At 45.1% G+C, this 14,297-nt stretch overlaps 1 protein-coding gene across 2 annotated transcripts; it reads left to right on the top strand.

The window, feature by feature from the left end:
- Positions 1-99: 99 nt before the first annotated feature.
- LOC135554147 (ribonucleoprotein PTB-binding 1-like) lies at positions 100-12,299 on the top strand. Of its 2 annotated transcripts, XM_064986243.1 has the most exons (15): positions 100-448; positions 1,829-1,895; positions 2,055-2,524; positions 6,106-6,297; positions 6,405-6,525; positions 7,131-7,231; positions 7,355-7,426; positions 7,720-7,798; positions 8,133-8,320; positions 8,451-8,532; positions 8,640-8,779; positions 9,216-9,287; positions 9,453-9,584; positions 10,176-10,235; positions 10,334-12,299. In XM_064986243.1, the coding sequence occupies exons 1-15, from the start codon at positions 134-136 to the stop codon at positions 10,466-10,468; spliced, it is 2,226 nt and encodes a 741-aa protein (XP_064842315.1). In that variant the 5' UTR covers positions 100-133; the 3' UTR covers positions 10,469-12,299. The 2 variants fall into 2 exon arrangements, with proteins under 2 accessions (XP_064842315.1, XP_064842314.1); XM_064986242.1 differs by lacking the exon at positions 7,355-7,426.
- The last annotated feature ends 1,998 nt before the right edge of the window (positions 12,300-14,297 follow it).

Raw genomic sequence — 14,297 nt, 5'->3', positions numbered from 1 at the left:
CATGACGTGACGTGGTATAAAAAAAATGCACCTTCTCATCCAATTAGAAGCCGAGTTGCGCCCATGTGTGTATTGTTTAAACTGCTTAAATCTGACGGTGTTGTCAGTTTCAGAAAACTTTCAGGCAAAGGTGATGGCGGCCGCGGTGTCCGTTAGCGCAGCTGGCAGAGAAGAAAATCCAAATGCAGGGCCCAATTTCGCTAGCCGTCCACTTCACGAAAACTATGACCCCGCTGTCGAGCACGAGAATTGGGTGTCCAGGGATCCCGAACTCGAGCCCAGTGATGGGGGTGCATCATCGGACAACGAGTGTCAGCGAAGGGTCGATGAAGAGTTGACGACGCTTAGCCCTGAAGTGATTGAGAGTCGCTTGGACAGAACTCGTCGAGAGTTTTACAATCGCCGGAAAATCATAATTAAAAACCTGCCATCCGATGTCAGCAATCAGGTACGTTTCCTAAACTTTTTTTTAGTTTTCAGTAACGATAAAAGGCTAACGCGTGTCAGTAATTTCATCAGATCAAGCCCAGGATGCAGCTCGTTAATCTAGTAACGTTATGTAAAAGATAAATAACTAAACCCGTGCCATGAAATTGACATCTACCTATATTACCAGTAATTCAACAGAGTTCGCTGACTTTTGGTGATGTCATTATTCTAGTTAGCTATCTTATTTTAACGTTAGCTAGCAGCGTTTCCTAGGAACTAACAATGATTTGCGAACTAATCGTAGTGCCTAATTATGTCGCCAATAAACTTCTATTTGCGCTCTCAAAGTATTGCTACGTGGTAGGTTATGTTTGGTGGTTATTCACGGCCTGGCTGTAATTGACCATTCCAGCATCACGCGTGGTTGATGGACAAGTTGAAAGTGCAGAACTAAAATCCTCGTGCGGAAAGGCAATGCTAGTTGCTAACGTTAGCAGAACTGTTTGTTTTGTTTTGACCAGTAATTGTCAGGCTAGGGATTGACATACATTGTATGTGACTGGTTCAAAAGTCTGTCGTTAAATTATGTTCAGGTAATGTCCCTCATTAAACAAACTTCATGGCCCTGGAACATTTTGTAAAAAAAAAGTTGGAACATGCTTGACTCGTGGGGAACTGTGGCCTGTGCGCGTTTCATTGTTTGCCTGGGTGCATATTGGGAGTTCGAGATGGGAACGTGAGTAGCAGTGACAAAGGGTTGAAGGTGTAGAGGCAACGTAGCCGCTTTCAGAAAATGCTAGACAGCATTGCGATTCGTTTGCGGAAACGGCAAAGCATTGTGGAACAACATTTCTCCTAGCACAGTGAATGGGCAACTTTTTTACACCATTGCCCGATAGCTGGGGATGACTTTGCTTTTGTTTCATATTGGCAAAGACACCTGCTGTAAGCAATCATCCTAAATTGTTTTGATCAATACTTCTGAGCATTTAGGTACTACAGATGGTCTATACTCAAATATTGTTGTGGAAAGCACTTGCCAACTTGCACACTATCCCTAATTGGACACTTAAACTGATAGCAACATGCTTCCCCCCCCCCCCCCCCCCCCCCCCCAAATGAATGGAAAAGCAGGTCAGTGAATAAAACTAGACTTATAGATGGAGCTACACAACAGATGGCTTTAGATTAGGGATGTTCACACATCACATTAGTTTGTCATGTTTTCAAGTGATTGTAGTGTCTAACACTTAGTTTAAAGCAGAATTTATGCCTACAATACTACACCGTTGGTAGGGCATCTTAGGCCAAGGAGGGTGTTTAAAAATATTGGCTGGAGAGTTCTGTGGAATATTTAGGGAAACACTGATTGTAGCTCACCATACTTTCTCCCTTTCAGGAGGTACATGAGCTGTTACGCAGCTATGACTTGAAGTACTGCTTTGTGGACAAATACAAGGGAACAGGTAGGTAAAAAGACTACAATGTAAGACTAATTGGATGCAGCAGGCTCTCTGACAGAGCTAGACAAACAGATTCCTCAACTCTCTTCCTATTTTGAGCAATGTAACCTTCCACATAATTCTTCACAAAGTCTGAGCTCATATTCTCTCTTCTCCCCTCAGCTTTTGTCACACTGCTCCATGGGGAGCAGGCACAGTGTGCCATCAAAGAGTTCCACCAGCACATGCTGCGGGAGCGGGAGATCTCTGTGCAGCTGCAGCCCACCGACGCGCTGCTGTGCATCGCCAACCTGCCCCATGCTTTCTCCCAGCAGCAGTTTGAGGAGCTGGTGAGACCCTTCGGCAACCTAGAGCGCTGCTTCCTGGTTCACAGCGCCTCCACTGGCCACTCCAAGGGCTACGGCTTCGTGGAGTACATGAAGAAGGACTCTGCGGCTAGGGCTAAGTCTGAGCTGCTGGGGAAGCAGCTGGGCTCCAGGATGCTGTACGTCCACTGGACTGAGGTGGGCTCCCTCACCTACCCCCTGCTGCACTCCAGGTGTCTCTGTGTGGACCGTCTGCCCCCCAGCCTGCTGACCGCCCAGGACCTCAGCAATGCCCTGGCTGACACGCACGCACCCATCTTCTGCCAGGTCAGTCACATGTGAACACGCGCACAGGAACTCCAACGACCTCTCACACAAACTTTGCACTGATATTTTCAGAGGATTTAACATGTGTATCTGGCTCTCATGAATAGTATATATCTAGAAGCTTTTCTCGGTTCAATTTGTATCGGAGTGGCTCCAGTATACTCTAGTAGCAAGCAGAACATACCTGCTTGTACTTTTGGCACACCTTTTTACTTTGTTAGTCATGAAAGCTGTTCCAACTGTTTCCCCCTAGGTTTTTTGTTGAAGCAGCGGTGGCAGTTAGCGTGTACATGGCTAATGGCACGGTATTAGAGGCCCTCTTGGCCTCAAACACCATTTTGTTTTAAAGCTAATTTCTTAGCTCAGTTCTACACATTTTGCCATTGTGCAGAGGAAATTAGCAGTTTTAAAGAATTTCTTGCAATTATACATTTTGCCATTGATTATACCCTTTTCTTATGCTATCTGGGTGACTCAAACGTATAACCAAATCAATGGAGTGCCAGTGCAATGACATTTTTAAATGTGATTATCCCGGACTGTTTATACTTTGATTGTTAGTTCTTAAAGATCAGAACTCCATTGTCTTGTCTACATACTTTATATCTGGTTGAAACTGACTGTTTTACCATCCCGAAATATTTTTATTACATCAATTACAATTTCAGTGGTGGCCATGATTTAAAAACGGTGGTGGACTGCTGCTAAGTGCATGTAGGGGAAACACTGCAACTGCTTTTGTTTACACTGCAAGTGTGTTTGAGGTAGCTGTGCTACAAGGTTCAGATGGTTGTGTTATGTAACATGGGGCATCTATAGTGATGGCAGGGTCTTGGGCAGTTCACATAAAGGAGGTCGCTATAGATGGGAGTATTTTTGTATGAATCTGGCTTTCGAGCCCTCACCTTTGACCTGCTTTTCCTGTGGCCACTTGTTTCTATAGCAATGAGCATTGCTGGTTTCTATGGAGATGACCATCTGACTCCCAGGTGGTGTCAGTCAGCAGGCCTCTGGCCTTACAGGCCTTTCTGGAATGAGACAGGGGTGTTCTTTTGGCACCATAAGCACACAGTCATTCATATATCATTAGGGCACGGTAGTTTGAGGTCTGGCAGAACACTGTTGTGTAATAGTGCGAGTGCAGCAATTTAACTATTGGACAGCTTAACTCAGGAATATGAAGTTATTTTATTCATAGTTCACTTGGTCTTACATTGTTTATTGCCTTTTTTGTAGATTGACAAACTGGAGAGAATTTATTGGCAATTGCTTTTAAACGTTGAGACTCTAGTAGTAGCTGTGACAAACTGGAGAGAAGATTTGGGAACATGAAGTCCCAAGTATTGTTTTCTACTTTATATTACAGAATGCCGCTGGGCATGATTAAGTTTAATCCCACCTACTGTCTCTGGTAGAGGTCGACCGATTAATCGGAATGGCCAATTAATTAGGGCCAATTTCAAGTTGTCATAACAATTGGAAATTGGTCATTTTGGATGATTTTAACTTTTTTACACCTTTATTGAATCTTTTTAACTGGGCATGTCAGTTAAGAACACATTCTTATGTTCAATGACAGCCTAGGAACGGTGGGTTACCTGCCTTGTTCAGGGGCAGAATGACAGATTTGTACCTTGTCAGCTCGGGGATTTGAACTTGCAACCTTACGGTTAACTAGTCCAACGCCCTAACCTCCTGCCTTACATTGCCCTCTATGAGTAGCCTGCCTGTTACACGAATGCAGTAAGAGGTTAAGTTGCTAGCTAGCATTAAACTTAATCAATCATAATCACTAGTTAACTACACATGGTTGATATTACTAATTTATCTAGCGTGTCCTGCGTTGCATATAGTTGTTGCAGTGCGCATTTGTGAAAAAGTACTGTTGCTCCAACGTTTAACTAACCATAAACATCAATGCCTTTCTTAAAATCAATAAACAGCAGTATATATTTTTTAACCTGCGCATTTATCTAAAATAAATCCAGCTTAGCAGGCAATATTAACCAGGTGAAATTGTCACTTCTCTTGCGTTTATTGCACGCAGAGTCGGGGTATATGCAACGGTGTGGGTCGCCTGGCTCGTTGCGAATTAATTTGCCAGAATTTTACGTAATTATGACATAACATTTAAGGTTGTGCAATGTAACAGGAATATTTAGACTGGTGCCACCCGTTAGATAAAATACATAACGGTTCCATATTTCACTGAAAGAATAAATGTTTTGTTTTCAAGATTGTTTCCGAATTCGACCACATTAATGACCTAAGGCTCCTATTTCTGTGTGTTATAATTAAGTCAATGACTTGAGAGAGCAGTCTGACTGCGTGATGGTATGCAGCAGCGGGCTCATCAGCATTTATTTAAACAGCACTTTCGTGCGTTTTGCCAGCAGCTCTGCTGTTTTTGAATTCAAGCCTATCAACTCCCGAGATTAGGCTGGCGTAACCGATGTGAAATGGCTAGCTAGTTAGCGGGGTGCGTGCTAATAGCGTTTCAAACGTCACTCGCTCTGGGACTTGGAGTAGTTCCCCTTGCTCTGCATGGGTAACGCTGCTTCGAGGGTGGCTGTTGTCGATGTGTTCCTGGTTCGAGCCCAGGTAGAAGTGAGAGGGACGGAAGCTATACTGTTACACTGGCAATACTAAAGTGATTATAAGAACATCCAAAGGTATATGAAATAGAAATGGTATAGAGAAATAGTCCTATTAAAAATACTAACTACAACCTAAAACCTCTTACCTTGGAATATTGAAGTCTCGTGTTAAAAGGAACCACCAACTTTCAGGTGACCCACACTGTTGCATATACCCTGACTCTGCGTGCAACAGGCAGTTAACCCACTGGTCCTAGGCTGTCATTGAAAATAAGAATTTGTTCTTAACTGACTTGCCGAGTTAAATAAGGGTTAAAAAAATATATTATTATTTAACTAGGCAAGTCAGTTAAGAACAAATTCTTATTTTCAATGACGGCCTAGGAACAGTGGGTTAACTGCCTGTTCAGGGGCAGAACGACAGATTTGTACCTTGTCAGCTCGGGGATTTGAACTTGCAACCTTCCGGTTACTAGTCCAACGCTCTAACCACTAGAGCAAGGAACTTAAACTTTAGCTTTCTTACATGGCACATATTGCACTTTTGCTTTCTTCTCCACACTTTGTTTTTGCATTATTTAAACCAAATTGAACATGTTTCATTATTTGAGGCTAAATAGATTTTTTTGATGTATTATATTAAGTTAAAAAGTGTTAGTTCAGTATTGTTGTAATTGTCATTATTACAAATACATTTCAAAAAAATCGGCCGATTAATCGGTATCTGCTTTTTTTTGGGGTCCTCCATTAATCGGTATCGGCGTTGAGAACATAATCGGTCTTCCTCTATTCTCTACCATTGTATCAAATACTCCTTTCTACTAACTGTGGTGAGAATCTGTGTGGATGGTGTTTTTTTTTTTAATGTCAAGATGTTTAATATTACTGAATTCTGTGTAAACCTATTTAAATGGCAAATGTAGTCATTAGTTTTGGACTGATTGCATAAGGAATGCATATTTAACTTAAATTTCCTTTATTCAGTTGGCTCAAGGCCAGGATGACAGTTTCCGACGGTTTGCCATGTTGGAGTTCACCTCGGCAGAGATGGCTGAGCAGGTGCAGAGAGAGGCTGACGGCAGGGCGCTAGGTGGGACCCACATCCGCGTCTCCTTCTGTGCCCCTGGACCCCCGGGACGGAGCATGCTGGCTGCCCTCATCGCTGCCCAGACCATGGTGAAGACTTCTTGGTTGCCAGACCATATGGTTGAACTATTACTCCCTTATGTTACTGTGGTAAAACAACTGTTTTACCAGTTGGCTCTCCTCTTCCCCCTCCACAGGCCCTGAACCGAGGTAAAGGTCTCCTCCCTGAGCCCACAGCCATGCAGATCCTCACAGGCCTCAGTAACCCTGCCACCCTCAAGATGCTGCTCAACCCCCTCACCCAGGGCAGGAAACAAGGTGAGTAAGATCATGCCATTTCCTAAAGGAAGACCATGTATGGTATGAGTCTCTTACCCTGGTGTTACTGCTTTAAAGCAGGTGTGTCAAACTCATTCCATGGTGGACCTAATGTCTGCTGGGTTTTTTTCTCCCTTTCAAGTAAGACCTAGACAACCAGGTGAGGTGAGTTCCTTACAAATTAGACCTTAATTAATCAAGTACAAAGCAGGAGCCAAAACCTGTAGAAATTCTGTGGAATGAGTTTGACACGTGCTTTTAAGCTACATTAGTTATCTTTCTTGGCGACCTGACCAAATGCGCATAGAAATGTGAGTTATAGCTCTGTCATTCACATTGTAAGGAAGTCTAAGAAGTGGTATGTGCGCAATTTCTATGCTTCTCATTTAAGAATTTTGTTTTTGTCTCTTTCTTTTGTACACCAGCTGAAAATATATTTCACATCAGTTAAGATCACACAATGATTCTCTACACTTGCTTGTTTTGTCATGAACTGAAATGAGGCAAACTATTAGAATTTTAGCAACAAGGATGCATATTGCACCTTTAAATGCATGGTGAATGAATAGGTTGTCTGGTCTTACGGTCAAATGGTCTCTCTGCAGGTCTCCTTGGTGCTGCTCCCACCATGCCGCTGCTGGCTAACCCCGCCCTCTCTGCTGCTCTGCTCCAGCTCCTCCTCCAGAACCAGGCCCAAGTTCAACAGGTACCCTGCATACCATGCCCTGCATACTCACCACCTCTCTCCTCCAGCTCCTCTCCCCTCTTTTGTTGGTTCATTAGTCTCTCATCCACACTTCTCCTACTTTATTCTCTCCTCTACTATCAGCAAGCCTTTTTGGGAAATCATCTTCTCTGGGCTCAGGTGCTGCACAATAAAGAGAATCGACTACTTCCCTGTGTGAGTGATCACTGAGCGTGTGTGTGGTAGATGTAGGTTTGTCGTGAAGGGACTGCTCCCTAAACCAAAGCTGGTAAATGCTCTCCCTCGGGAAAGCGTTTCTTTCTGCTGTGTTTTTTTAGGTGGTTTTCTAGTAATATTAATATGCAACTGGTTTGTTTTTGATGTGTTTTACTGTGAATTCTGACTTAATTCTTTAATGTGACATTTTGGTGCAGTAAATATCTGGTATGTCGACTATTTTAGCATCTTGTGGGTCACTGAAGCGTGTGTTTAACTCATGTCTCCTACAGGCAGGACTGATGGGGGACAACCTTCTGGCTGCTATGCCTCTCCAGCAGGGAGTCCATCTGCTGGGAGACCTGCCTCAAGGTTTGGCCTTCCATTCATCGCAATTCTTTATTGGCATGTCTGAAGTCTATTTGTATTGCCTATACAACTCACTAGTGGCCGTTTCTCTAGTTTGGCTTTTTTATCACATAGAGCAATGCTCTACATTGATGCTGAACATATGCATGCTATGCTAGCCCTGCTGCTCTGTTAGTGATTCCATTGCAGGTTCTGTACACATGTCGTGGATTTGGGCAGTACTTGTTACATCTAGGTTATTTACTGTGTTGGTGTTGTATTGATTTTCAGTGTGATCTCGGGGTTCTCTACATTGCAGTGATGGTGTTATATTAATAAGTTTGTCTCGTGTCCCCAGGTGGTATGGTTCCATCCCTGGGCCTCCAGTCAGACCCTATGGGTCCCTTAAACCCCCACTCTATGGGTCACCCCCTGGGCAGAGAGTCCCCTACCAGCTTCTCCCAGAACCCCTCCCCCACTCTCCAGGGCATGTCCATCTCCCACCTGGGTGGTGTGATGGGGGCAGAAGGGCTTACAGCACCTGGGGTATGATGATTAAAATGCTCTGTTTACTTTTCTAATATTGTCCCTACTAGCAGGGATGCTCAAGTCACTGTGCCTCATTACATAACATCAAGTTCCCAGATTAATTTTTTATTAATGTCTTCTCCAATAGGTGTCCATACTAGGACACCCTCCCAATGATGGGAATCTTCCCCAGAACCCCTTCAATGTCCACAGCCTGTTCCCATCCCCAGGTGAGCTGCCCCTTCTGTCTGCAGCCTGTGAAGTTTAGCTCTGATTCTTTCCCAGTATTGACCCGTAGGGTTTTTCTCCTTTTCCATTCCTGCTGTCCTTCACTCAGGCGCCAACTGTAGGCCCCACCCTTACAGGAAGAGACCAGCGCTAGGCAACTCATCCAACCAGCGCACACAGAACAGCCACTGTAACTACAGGCTGCGCTACCAGGAGTCCTACACCCCAGACTACCCCCCAATACACCAGGTAGGTCCCCCTTATCCTCTAACCTTTAATGTCCAGCCCTACTGCCTGGCCTGGCTCATCTGATGTTGTGATAGAATGCCTGCTCATTGATGTTTATTTGATATCTGAGGACACTGCTGTCTTGGTTAAGGTCATTGTGTCCACCGGTGGGTGTTTCTACCTCCCTGGCTGCCCAGTCAGCGCATGGACTTTTTTCTCGTGTGACGGAACACAGTGGGCCTGCTTATCAGCACCACTTCCTCCCTGTCTGGCTACCGTGTCCTCACAATGGTTTGAACCTAGGGTCCTCGCCTCGCAAACACGGGACTGCCCGCTTGACAACGTACTGGCCAGATGTGCCACCAAAAAGCTTGCAGCTGTGGAGTAAGAGTATGGTACAACCTTAACTTGTTACATGAGCAGCAGGTTTAATGGTGTCTGGCTCCACTCTTCCCAGGATCCTCTGGGCCACCTGTATGAACAGCAGGAGGCTCTGGACACTGGAGCTCTGGCAGGGTTCGGACAGCAGGTAAGACACTAAACCATCTCCACTATTCACAGCCAGCCTTCAAGCTGTGGCATCTCTTGCCTTTTCAATTTCCACTCCCATTAATGGTCTTTTTTTACTTTTTATATATATATATGTGTATAACTGTACATGCAGCATAGAATAACATGATGAATGTCTCTGCAGTGGTTTGGTCACCCCGGCTACAGTGAGCAGGCCTCCTCCCGCTATAGTTACCCCCCCAGCCCGCCCTCGTCTTCCTACTACAGCTCGGTGGCACCTGGCCCCGGCAGGCTCCCCTCCAGCCATCTCAACAAGGTAGGGTCACACACACTTTTCCTTCCCAATGTCATCAACAGATCGAATGAGGGTTGAGTGTCTGCTCAAAATATAAAGGCTGCCCTCTGTTATTTAGACTTAGCGGAGAGGTCTTGACATCTGTTGGCTAGCCTAGCACCCATGTTGGGGACAATCTAAGTTATGAAACAGTTGGGCTGAAAATGTTAAGTGAAATTGGCTTAATCTGTGTCCTTGGTCCACTCAGATGAATGCGGACAACACATTATCTGATATGCTTGAAGCTGCACATGGTTGCATAACCACAGTAGCCATGCTGGCAGAATGATGACAAACTAAATGGCGTATGAGTGTCTTGCAGAGTCTTTGTAGCAGAATCCTGTGAAGTCCCATGCGGCTGTTTGATATTGCATCTTTCTGTTTGAGTGGACTGTGTAGAAGTTGAAGGGATCAATCAGACTTTACTGTACCTGGTTGTTCCTCTTAGTTTTGCGCACAAAGACCCAAGCCGCCTGTCTTTACTGAAGATCAAAGCGTACATTGTGACTTTTTTAGATGAGACCAATGCATTGTGGTGCTGTTTTGATCCCTGAACACTGTTTGTCTGTTCAGGCTGTGGGCATGCCACCTGTGAGCCACTCGAACATGTACCCATCTGGTCTGGGGATGAAGGTCAGTGTGCCTCTGTCGTTGTCGTTTGGTCTGCCATTTCCTGTTCTGTCTCCATTTTTCACCATGGCATTTACAGTGGTTGTCTCTGCCCCCTCTAGACTCCCATTGGTGGTCACAAGCGTCTGATCCCGTCTCCAGAGCCCAGCCCAGAAGGGGGCTACGTGGGACAACACTCCCAGGGCCTTGGGGGCCACTATGCTGACTCCTACCTGAAACGCAAGCGTATCTTCTAATGGAAACCAATCAACGCTTCTTGTACGAGATGCCAGTTAACAGCCAGGAGATGGCTCCATTCCCCCCCCCTTGGAGCTCCTCTAATCAGCTTTTAGGTTTGGGCTTGGCGGTCCAGTGTTCTCTCACTAGTGTTCCTGCCAGCGACCCCTGGAGCGCGCTGGGGTTGCAGCCTGCCGCTAGTCAGGACATAACAATGCGTGCCAGTGTATGGGAGTTTTGATGTTTTTTTGTAAATATGATTTCAGTGTGCTTGTAAATGAAGTTTTATCCTTTTTTAATGTTTTTTTCTATCAGGAAATCTGTTTACACACTGGGAATTACCTTGTACTATAAGAAAATAATTGTAACATCTGATTTCAGGTCTTTTTTTTTCTTCTGCGTATTCCCTTCATTGATTGGCTAAGCACTTTTTATTTTAATTTTTATATTTTGTATTAGTTTTTTCTTCCTGTTGTGATAGTGTCAACGGGTTTCCATTTTAAAAAGTTTTGCCTCCCGATATTTTTGTATATAGTTCATTAGTTTGTTTGGGATGTTTTAATTTTTTTTCGCGCCTTCCTCCTACAGGGATTATGTACTGACTGTCTGGACAGGATTCAGGCCTTTACATGGATTCACGTAGATCTGTGTAGCAGTACTGCCTTTGTCTTTTGTCCTTTGGAAAAACTGTCTCCTTACACAATTAGTCTGGAATATGCTGTTTTCAACCCTTCACTCTTCCACACCTCTGTCTCATTTGGGAGCCTGTTCTCTGCACTGAATGTTTGTTGTTTCACTTGGAGGACACGGGCAGATCACAATTCTCCAGGTTTGTTGAATTTCTACAGTTCTCACTTGTTCCCCCCCATTCTGTTCTCTGCAGAATTTTGTATATTCTGTGTTGACGTGAGCACTTTGTCGGCTGAGTATTTGCATCTCAACCACCATGGCACCTGATTTGCTCTTGTTCGTTCGGAGGGGGTGGTGGCTGTGCCTTATCCAGACTTTAATATCTACAGATTATGACAGTAAGCAGGGACATCTGTGGCCTCTGTCCACCCAGAGCCTAAATGTTAATTAACTGTACTATCATTTATTAATGAGCCATGGCTAGGTTGGCTCCCCTGTGGCTATCCCTCCCCTGTAGACCAGCAGGGGGGGCTGTTGATCCTCAGGCTAAAATTAAATTAAATCAAGCTTGACAGTTTCACACTGATGGCTGACAGACTGAAACGGGTAGAATTTCCATCCAGTTTTCCAGTCCAGGAGAAGTTGACTTCCAATCTGAAGTGTTAATACGATGGGAGTGTCCAGTGACTCTTAACAGGTGTTTACTAGGTCTGCCTCGAAGTTTTGCATGGAAATTAAGCTTATGATTGGTCAGTGATTGAGTTCTTAGTCTGTGAAGAATAATCTGGTTGACATTTTGATTGTGATCACCATTACCTCTTGACTTCTGATGGGAACTGCAATTACACTTGAGCCTTAACAGTCCCCCCCCTCTGTCATCTCTTCCCCTCTGTGGGCTTTCTGACCACATCCCTTTGTTTTTGCTGTGTACATACTTTAAAGCTTGATCATTTCCTCTGAGTCCTAAACTCTTGTTTTCTCAATCATATCTTTGGCCTCTGGTCTGTTTTAAGATTGAAACTGCTGCTCATATTTTTTTTAGTGACCATTACCAAGTGCAGCCACCTGTCTGGTGGTAGATTTTTCCCATGTTCTGTATAGACCAACAGGTGCTGCTCGATGATGAATTAAGATTGCTTTTGTTTTTCCTCATACATGCTGTCTGTCATCTGTACTGCCATATGTGTCTGTTTTGGCGCAAGTAAATGTTATTTAATTAAACTTTTTGTCGTCAGTTAATTTCCATGGTCAATAGGCTGGCTGTTAGACAGCACTTGTGTTTTTATACTCATCTAACTCAGGAATACACTGACTTGCAAAGTTTGGTTGATAAGCGTTGCCATGGATGCAGCCACCACACCTGAGCCCCCCCCCCCCCCCCACCTCTCAAGTGAGGAACACAGGTCAAACTTGTAAATAAATGATTGTTGCCCCTATGGCTCTCTAGTCCCCGTTTGGGTTATTTGTAACATTACCTCCATAATCCTTAACTGTCAAATGAATAAACGTAAGATGCCTGAACTCATGTTACTGGGTTACAATAAGCATCTTAAAGCAACCCAATAATTCCAAATACCAGATGGTTGGCATGCAGACCTGCACTCAGTCTTGGTTGTAGGTCTACCCTATGCACAAGGACTGCTTTTCAATCTTTCATAAACCACCAATTCTGCTATTCATCAACTGATGTTTTCATTGACTACCTTAACCACTGTCGAGGTGAATCAATGATACAATAGATGGCTTCAGAATACAGATACAAACTGACCAAGTATGGCTTCTGTCATGACTTCTGTGTAGGATTGCTGTGATGGTTATGTTCTTGTTTCTGGGTCTGTTGTGCAGTTGGACCACAAAGCATCTCTGACATGCACATTACAGTCCTGGAGTTGCAGACACTCAAAGATGTTAGTCTTTACTCGGTGAACGTGGCTCTGGAAAATCACACTGGTTGACGCAGCCTGACTCCCAAGCCTTCCAAAGCCATGGCTGTGTTTGTCAACTCAAAAGGCTAAGATTTAGATGACTTAATAAACACAAACCCAGTGAGATTTGTGGTGATAAATGTCAATACGAAATGGAGAGAAATCCCAATGGAGAGACGGACATGAGTGTGGAAATGTTAACTAAGTTTTGCCCAGTTCTCCCTCTGACTAGTCAGTGGGTAATAGGAGGGGAAGTTATGACTGGTGTTTAGGGTACATTGTATTGTGGACATCATGGTTGTCCAGTTGGATAAATGTTTTGACACTGGGAAGTACTACTACCTGAGCTTGTCCAATAAAATTGGTTTACTGTTGTCCTACAGCAGAAAAGCGCTGATGAGGTTCAGGGCATCAGCACTGGGATACTTGTGAAAACTGTTGGGTTGGGGCACACCGTGGTCTTAGGGCAAACCGTTGGGTTGGGGCACACCGTGGTCTTAGGGCAAACCGTTGGGTTGAGGCACACCTTTGGCTTAGGGCACACTGTTGGGTTGGGGCACACCGTTGGGTTGGGGCAAACCGTTGGGTTAGGGTACACCATGGCATTAGGGCAAACCTTTGGGTTTGGGCACACTGTGGCCTTAGGGCAAACCGTTGGGTTAGGGCACACCGTGGTCTTAGGGCAAACTGTTGGGTTAGGGCACACTGTGGTCTTGGGGCACACCGTTGGGTTAGGGCACACCATTGGGTTAGGGCACACTGTGGTCTTAGGGCACACCGTTGGGTGAGGGCAAACCGTTGGGTGAGGGCACACCGTGGTCTTAGGGCAAACCGTTGGGTTAGGGCACACCGTGGTCTTAGGGCAAACTGTTGGGTTAGGGCAAATCGTTGGGTTAGGGCACACCGTGGTCTTAGGGCAAACTTTTGGGTTAGGGCACACTGTGGTCTTAGGGCAAATCGTTGGGTTAGGGCACACCGTGGTCTTAGGGCAAACCATTGGGTTGGGACACACCTTTGGGTTAGGGCACACCGTGGCCTTAGGGCACACCGTTGGGTTCGGTCACACCGTGGCCTTAGGGCAAACCGTTGGGTTAGGGCACACCGTGGCCTTAGGGGAAACCGTTGGGTTAGGGCACACTGTGGTCTTAGGGCAAACCTTTGGGTTAGGGCACACCGTAGTCTTCGGGCAAACCGTTGGGTTGGGGCACACCGTTGGGTTAGGGCACACCATGGTCTTAGGGCAAACCTTTGGGTTAGGGCACACCGTGGTCTTAGGGCAAACCGTTGGGTTGGG

Source organism: Oncorhynchus masou, chromosome 14 (genome assembly GCF_036934945.1).
Source record: "Oncorhynchus masou masou isolate Uvic2021 chromosome 14, UVic_Omas_1.1, whole genome shotgun sequence".
Taxonomy (NCBI): Eukaryota; Metazoa; Chordata; class Actinopteri; order Salmoniformes; family Salmonidae; genus Oncorhynchus; species Oncorhynchus masou.
This window is presented reverse-complemented; position numbering and strand designations above follow the sequence as displayed.